The following is an 8593-nucleotide window of genomic DNA, read 5'->3' as shown; positions in this document are numbered from 1 at the left end:
AATTAATTAATATCAAATCAATATATTATAAAATAAAACTTCATTCATGTATCTGCCAATCCACGCACAGCGTCTGACACCAATGACCTGTCAATAATATTTATCTCTGATAGCTTTCCGCTAATACAACTGATAATATACTCTATATGACTTTCTTACGTTCATTTTGCTTTTACCCACATGAAAAGAAAAATAACTCTTTACTCGCTTAAAAAGTTCAGACATCAGGCTCTGTTACTTCATGGCGCGGCTTTCCTTGCACAGCGAGTGCGAGAAGAACCATTATGTCCTGGAGCGGAAAAGATGGTAGGGACAAATAGAGAATAAATGTCCCCAAAAGATACCACACAACATATATATATATTATATATATATATATAGAAAGAGAGAGCCCCGGGCTGTGGGAACGATTAGTTCCAGAAATTAAATTAAGGATATGTCATGTGTGGGGATAGATATATAAGAGATCAATCATGCCAATCCCTATCCGAAGTTTGTGCGGGGATCGAGGACCAGCATGTTAAAATTAAAGAACGGTGAAAAGGCCCACGAGCTGATGCACAAGAATATTAAGGATGGAGATTGTCAGAGATAGACCTCAAACTATAATCGCAATGGACCACCACATTCGCGAGTCCATTAGTATATCTTTATGCTGTAAAATAATTATGTGGTCCATTGTTGACCTCCAACGTGATTGGTCCTTTTCCATCGCGTTGCTTTGCTTGCTTTTCTAAGGTGTTTTGTCCCCCCCCCCCCCCAAAAAAAAAACTCTCTTGGACAAAAATTTATTGAAGACAAACAGTCTGTAGCAAAATACAAATCTCTTAATCCCATCATATGCAGAGAGCACGCTAGAGGTGCCTATACTCCGATGAGCCCATTTAAGAACAATTTGCATGGCAGTTAGTAATAATTTATGGTTGGTCATTGAGGTTTTTAATGATGTCAGTGAATTATTTGTACTGACGATGAAAACTTTGATAGGTAAATTAAATTGGTCAGTCCTTGATTTTCTCACGCCCAGCGGATGGAATGTTGGGTAAAAGAATACTAGTGGAGGGGGCTTCAACCTTCATTCCTGATGCAGAGGGACAAAGCCATGCTTCATGCCAGGGTTTTAAGGCTGGCAGCCTTCTTTTTTTCTGCTCAACACAATAAAGAGACCTACATGTGTAGATGTATTAAGATCATGAAATGACTGCATAACTTTCCTTACCCAATGGAGCTTTCTTGAAAGTGACTCCGACCTATGATATGCACATACAATTTTACTGCTCAAAGCATTTCCGTAAAAAAGCCTACAATTATCTGTATGGCACCACCCTACGCGCGAAGTCAAAGAGAATCCAAGCCCCTAGATAGTGCATATGAAACTCTCTTTGAAGAGACCCCAAAGCAGCCTACTAAGTGATGAGGGACGCCCTGTGAGAATCCAATGAAAAATAGCCTAAGACACCGACCTTCTGGACCTCAAAAGCTAGCTGCAAAGACTGCAAGTGGAAAATCTGCATACGTATAAGTGAGATCACCAAGTATTGCAGTTAAGCAATCTCTGAAGTTTTGAGCTCGACGAATTTGCGCGCTTATCTGGAATAGTGTGTAGCAGCACATGGAGAGCATTTTAGTGGTGCAAATCCCAAATCAGATGGGACTACAATTACAGGAAAATTAGGTTCACAGCTACATGACGTTCGGTTTCTGTCTTTTACATTTTCAAACCCGTTTTTTTCCCTCCTTTTTTTCTGAGATGCACTTGGGCAGTTTAAGAGCATCCATTAAGCCCGTGGAGAGATGCAACGTGTTTTCACACGCAGTTGCTTTAGAGCAGTTATAGTTAGGTTGTTTCTGTCACGTGGATTAGCTAAAGCCCACCTCCTCTTGGCCAACATCGGCCAATCCGTTTGAATTATTAAATTATTGACATGGCTAAAGTTCTATTTATATTTCATGGCCACACATGTTCATCCCGCAACAGACACGCGCGAGCGTAACCCGTATGGGCTGAAATTTTATTGCGTGCGCCATCGTTATATAATATGTCGATCTATATAGTTTAACGAAAAATAAATGAAGGTATGTGAGGCCAAAGGAGTAAAAGAAAATGTGTTAAAGGCACGAAGAAGAAGAGCGAGGAAGGGGAAGACAAGGTTAGAAAGTTGAAAGGAAAAAACAGAATGGCTCGTCCATCTAATCAAAGGAATACAGGGAGTCACATCAGTGGACACAGTATTCTGGTGCAATATTCAGACGCCCTACATAAAGTTGGCTTCGCTGTACGTGATGTTAACCTCGTTGATTCACATGCCTCTTCATTCCCCTAACCTCCTTGTTAAGCAAAGCCGCACCCCGTCTTACGTGAATGACACCAATCTCGTATCACGAGGATGCCTGCCTCTGGGAATTTTGGAATTCAACAAGGTTCCCTATTTTTATCCATTTCGTCCTCACACCATCATAATAAGTAACAACACTCCGCCAACATTCAAAGGATTCCTGATTTTGTCGCGTCTAATTAAGATTCAACGGTACGCAACAAATGCACTCATAAATTCACTTGATGATCCAAGTTGGAATTCTCATCAGGCGATTCAAGTTTAAACGTACCATGTATGCATGTGCACACGATGGAGGGAGAGAGATGAAATGAAATGGCCATATTCTGCCAGTGAGTTAGTGGGGTGTTCAGTGGGAATTTGAGACAAGGCCTCATCGCTACCGTGTGAAGTTCCAAGATTGTCCCCATTTTGTGAAGGGCTAATCAAGGGCTAAGGACGACTAGCCCCATGCCTAGCTGTTCAGGGGCACCAATACAAGATTGCTGACCTCATCAGCAATGACCAAAACCATAACAAGCCCGTGGTGCGGACCCCAAAACTACGTACTAAATTTAAACAAGGAACGTGAACCCGCTAAAAACAAAAACCACCCATACCTTAGGTTGTGACCATTGGCCTCCAAGCTATAACCCAGATCCTTCTTCGTAATGCTATGCCGCCCTCTCCGGTCATTATCCTAATTCAGGATTAATTATAATATTTTCGTTAACAGCGGATCTACTTCCCTTAAATGGACATGCCCCGCTCATGTCGTCAACACTATGTCCGATTAGGTTATGTGATAATCTTGTTTCAACCTTAAAATAATGGGATTAGGATTCCCCGAGCTACGTACGATCCCACGAGTCTCCATCACTTTCTCATTGTAAACCGTGGAACAATTAGTGCGGCAGGAATGCGTGCTTGATTACAAAGAATAATTGAAGAGCCCTCTGCCACGTCACCGTTGTTCGCTGCAGCATTCAGCTCTATTATCTGAAGTTAACCATGATCTGATGCAATCAGACTGCGAAAAGTTTACAGCTTGATAGCACTCCATTTTAGAACACGACTATGATTTTGTTTATGCCTCTCTTTCCCTCGGGTCCCAACACAATTTGATTCTGAATTCTGCGCGGCCAAACTTTCTGCCCTTTTAATTTCTCCAGGACATAACTTCTGAAAAAAAAATCATATTCTCCCTGACCCGAGAAAGAGAAAAAGCGCATCATTCCCTTTCACCTTCCCTTAAGAAGAGAACATCAAATAATCACACTGCTAGTTCACAGTTCATCACCCTCTAAAGCTCCTTCAGTAAAACCCAACCACCACACTAAAGCTTGACCAAGAAGGCAAAATAAAATCATCTCAGACAGAAGGAAGGGGGGAGGGGGGACAAGACATTTACAAAACTCGGGGTTGGAGTAGTGACTAATAAAACAACTAAATGAACCATTAATAAGCATAAAGAGAAGGTGAATCCAGTAAATAATTAAAATTCGCTCCGACTATCAATCTCTGCCGCGTTAAATATCCTGAAGAAGTTGATCATGATCATCTCATTGATAAGAACTAAATTAAAAGTGGAAGAAAAGAAACGGCTGATCAACCAGCAACGATCTTACTCTAATATATTATCTCTTTCCTTTCATCGATTCTTTCATCCACCACCAAAGATTCAAGAGGACGAAGAGGACCCATTAGTACGCAGGTTTGGCCCAGGATTATCGTTGGTGCAGAGATGATGATTCGGATCATGCGCGCTCCCGTTGTCGTCGTGGCGTGGATTTCAACGGTGAGGGTGTGAGTTCGGTTCTTGCTCTAGGGTGTTCCTACCATCATTATTATTAGCGACATCTCTCTTGCCAAAAGTATTCTTGGTTGTTGTGCATCCAAACCTTCAACACTCCCCTGTTGACCCCAACATCATTGCAGAACTCTTGAACCAATTCTTTGTCCCTTTTCGGCATCTTCCACCCCACCCTCTCCGCGAAATGGTACATCTTTTCCTTTTGATCCTGGGTGAACTTGGTCCTCAACCGCTTCCGCGCATTCGGGCTCGGCGTTGCAAGAGCGTTTGCGGGAGCAGCCGCGCTCTCCGGAGGAGCTTGTATACCGGCTGATGGGAGAGCCAGGAGCATGTGGGGTGCGGACGGGCAGTACGAAGAGGAGATCGGAGGTGGCGACGCCGAACAGGGGCTTCGATTGGGAACCTGAAAAGGAAGAGGCGGTGGGGGATGGTGTCGATGGTGAGACTGGTACTCGATGACGTGGGTTGTGGAGATAGGCTCTTCTGGCTCACGGCGGTGGAAATTGCGGTGGCAGCCACAGGCGGCGCATCTGATGGAGCTTGGGTCGGCGGGGTTGGCGCTGGGAGAGGCCATGAACTCGCCACAACCGTCCAAGGCGTGGCCTCCCAAGCTGGCTGCATGGTTTTTCAAGCATTCCTTGTACGTGAAAGGCAGTGGCTGGGCGGCGAGGCGGCGGCGGCGGCGGCGCTTTAGGACTCCGTTGGAGAAGCACAAGGGCTTGGCGGCGGTAGGGATCCTCGTCGGTGTTTCACTGTCATGTTCCGGGGATTTTGAAATGGTAGGAGTGTTGGGGGCGGTGTTGTTGGCGATTGTGGGGGTTATGTCCATGGCTCAAACTTCAAGGGTCGCAACAAAACTAAATACTACCTGTCCGGTCCTTAATCACGTTTTACTTTTTATTTTGATGTTAAATCAAGATTAAGACTCAGTTCAAAACAGTTTTCATAATAATAATTATACCTAATATATTTAATGAGTAAGGATATTTTTTTAAAAATTATCTATTTATTACAAATAACCAGCTTAATTAGTTTTCTTTAATATAGTGAAGTTAGTGGTTTAATCTATTCAAATTAGTCAATTAGCATTTGCTCCTCTAGTTCTATTTATAAGGTAGAAAAAGCAGATATTTTTTTATTCTATTTTAAGGCAGTGAGAAAAACTTTTTATATAGATGTATAATTTTACCTTTTATTTATTATTGTATTGACTTTGTTTACATGAGGCATAATATATATTAAATAGAGATAAAGTTAAAAAGTTATTAAATTTTAAATGAGAGTTGATGAAATTTAAAATTTTTCTTAACCTGTATAAAACATACCGAAAGTGATTTATAAATAATACTAGAGGAGTATATTACTTCCTCCGTCCCTTATTATAACATCCTTTTAACTAAATTATCTAGTTAAGAAAATAATTAAAATTAGTTAAAAGTAATAATATATAGCAAATGTAATTTTTTTCAAATATACCCCCATATATAAATAGGTAAATGTGATAGAGTACAAGTGAGATAAATAAAAAAAAAGAGAATGTATTAAATATTTTAAATTAGAGGTAAAATAGGTAATAATGCATTAAATACTCATACAAATTTAAAAAGGATCTTATAAAAAGAAACAGATCTATTTAAAAAATTGAATCTTATAATAAAGGATAGAATAATATATTATACTACCATCGATCATTAATATAAGATCCCGTTTGACTTTTATATTGGTCCTAAATAGAAGATCCAATTTATTTTGTCTCTCATATTTACTCAATTTTGTCAACGTACTTGATTAGTAAGGATATTTTAAGAAAGACAACACCTATTTATTACAAATAACTAACTTAACTTCTTTTCTTAATCTCTTCAAATTAGTCAATTAGCTTTTATAATTAGAATCGGAAGCAGTATTAAGGAGTAATACTGTTTTTTTTTTTTTTTTTCCCTTTAAGGAGATGTTAGGTTTAGGTCATCTCGGAAAATTACAGGGAAGCGAGAGGATAGGATGCGGCAGCCGAAAAGAGAAGAGAGAAATAATAGCCGCTTTTTGGAAGGTGGATACATGATAGTGGGTATCTGCGAAGAAGCCGCGGTGATGGCTGTTGATAACAAAAAGGCCAGTTGCAGGGTTGTCCCTCTTTACCACGGGAATTTTTAACTCCGGTTCTAATCCGTGATTAAGTTACTGACCTCGCTCGGGGTTAGAATTAGGTAAGGGTAATAAGCATAGCCTCCCGTTGGAACTTGGAAATGAAAATGGGAAATGACCTTCAGCTTTATCGTTACTACAAAGTAGGTATAAACTGGAACACAACACAAGCTACGTCTTTAATTAGTGGGTGGGGCGAGTGTGCAAACAGAGAATTAAAGGGGCGATTAGGACGCCAGGCTCGGGCCGCAGCGAGTGGCTGCTGCTTTGCCCTGGCACAGCACGCAGATGGCAGGACCTGCAACTTCTGAATCATCCACGGCAAGCCAACTTAATGTGATTCGGAATAGTATAAATCTCTTATAAATATATTTTAGAAAAATCAAGACAAAACTTTTTTATATTTATTCTATAAATTATTATTAAAAAATAGTTTATAAACACCTTATAACTGTTCTAAACAAAAACCTATGTCGAGTTGGCAACCAAGGACGGGATGGCACAGCTTTCACCGTAAATCATTGAGCTCGTTTTTTTAATTTTTACCCTTCTTCTTTTTTTTTTGTCAGAGTCCTTCTCCTCGGCCTTTAAAGCTGGGGGCAAATTCGGGAATAGGCGTAAGTGGAAACGTTTCGGACGACGGTGGCAAAAAAGAAAAAAGAAAAAAAGGGAAACGTTTTGGACGACGAGTGCATCCACGGTAAAGCGTCTTCGTCGGCAACGGAGAAATCCCGGGACAACAGATAAGAAGCAGGCTGGGATGAAACGACACCGCTTTGAGCAGGGGCCCAACAGGCCCCGACAAAAGAAACACGTCCTGAAAGGCTGAAACGGTACCCTAGAATAGGGGCCTAACCTTTTATTTTTTGGGTGTGATGCTGACGGGATCGAAATTGCCTCGGGTGTTGGGGAAGACATGCTATCCTATTACGTTCCGTTTGGCGCAACTAAATACAATGAACTGGGATTCGTCATCGACGATAATCGTAATTAATTAAGAGGTGAGAGGGGCCTCCCTAATCACACGACACGTGTACATGAAATGCCACGTGTGAGTCAGACGAGGCGTTTCTTTGGTGCCACGCGGTAGGTTCCGGGAGACCAAAGTCAAAAATAATACTCCCTCGGTTTCTTATTATAAGAGACATTTGATGCTTATGACATGTTCTTATATATAAGAGACACTTACAAGTTGTCTCTACTTTTTTGTGTTGATTTACTGTTTTACCCATATTTATTATCTCCAACTCACACTCTCTCTCCCTCCACTTCTCTTTCTTTTAATAATTTAATTATTCTCTCTCCTTATAATGAGGGCATTTTGGAAAAAAAAATTATACTTTCTACACATTAATTGTTCTTAACTAATTTTAACTATTTTTTTAATCAATGTACTTCGGTTATTTGTCTCTTATAATAAGGAACGGAGGGAGTAAAATACTACTACCCATGAACAGGCACAGGAGGCCTTGTTTGACATCAAATCGCAGTAGGCGGAGACTGAAGTGCGGGGTAGAGTGAAGGAGGGCACTGACTTTAAAGCGTGGCGTAGTCTTACACGGCAAATCAGAGGAGCTCAGATCAAATTTATGTGTTTTTATTTTTTTAAAAAACTAGTGAAAAGAGGGAATAATTTTGGGCTGCGGGGGAGGAAGAGGGTGACGTGAGCAGCGCAATGATGGAGGAGCAAAGGTTTAATCGTGCAATGGCGTGTAAACAAGCAGCGCATCGAAACTCACAATCAAACCCGATTTGAAATTTTGTTAATCCTTATTTAAAATACTTTTTAATTTTATTTTTACTTAATATATATTATTTCTCATGTAAATAAAATCAATATAATAATAAATAAAAGTTTAAATTATATATCTATATTAAAAATTTCTCTCGGTACATTTTAAATAAGATAAAAAATATCTTTTTTTTTTGTCTTATATAAGTTATATAAGAAGAGTATCAAACAAATTAATCAAGCTTGCCGGTTCCTGAGGACCACCCCCTTGCTCTCAACTGCAATTTCGAAAAAGGAGGCAGCATAACAAAATAATTATGTTTAGCTAATTCGTGGCTGTGGGAACTGGGAAGAAATCAATATGAACGGAGTATATTGCCTTCTGATTTTTACTCCTCGTCAGTGCTGTGGTGACGGGCAATGTTGGAGGATTAATCTGGTACGTAAATGAGCTTGCACGCGCTTCCCTTCTTGATGCTGTCATCTCAGTTTCATTGATTACTGAGCGTGTCTTCACCGCCCCCGGAAACAGTAGCAGAGAGGGCGTATTTTTGTGTGTATCATGATGCATCCAATATTTTTTAAGTA

The 8593-nt window shown here is 40.3% G+C and overlaps 1 protein-coding gene across 1 annotated transcript; it reads right to left on the bottom strand.

The window, feature by feature from the left end:
* Nucleotides 1–4107: 4107 nt before the first annotated feature.
* On the bottom strand, nucleotides 4108–4985 carry LOC114748631 (zinc-finger homeodomain protein 10-like). The gene is given in 2 exon segments (XM_028937069.1): nucleotides 4108–4197; nucleotides 4199–4985. Coding segments are annotated over 2 exon segments (849 nt in total). The 5' UTR covers nucleotides 4958–4985.
* Between the last annotated feature and the right edge of the window lie 3608 nt (nucleotides 4986–8593).

The sequence above is a fragment of the Neltuma alba genome, unplaced genomic scaffold, assembly GCF_004799145.2.
Source record: "Neltuma alba isolate B1F8T4 unplaced genomic scaffold, ASM479914v2 tig00005768_pilon, whole genome shotgun sequence".
Classification (NCBI taxonomy): domain Eukaryota; kingdom Viridiplantae; phylum Streptophyta; class Magnoliopsida; order Fabales; family Fabaceae; genus Neltuma; species Neltuma alba.
Note: the sequence above shows the minus strand (reverse complement) of the source record. Positions and strands in the feature narration are given on the sequence as shown.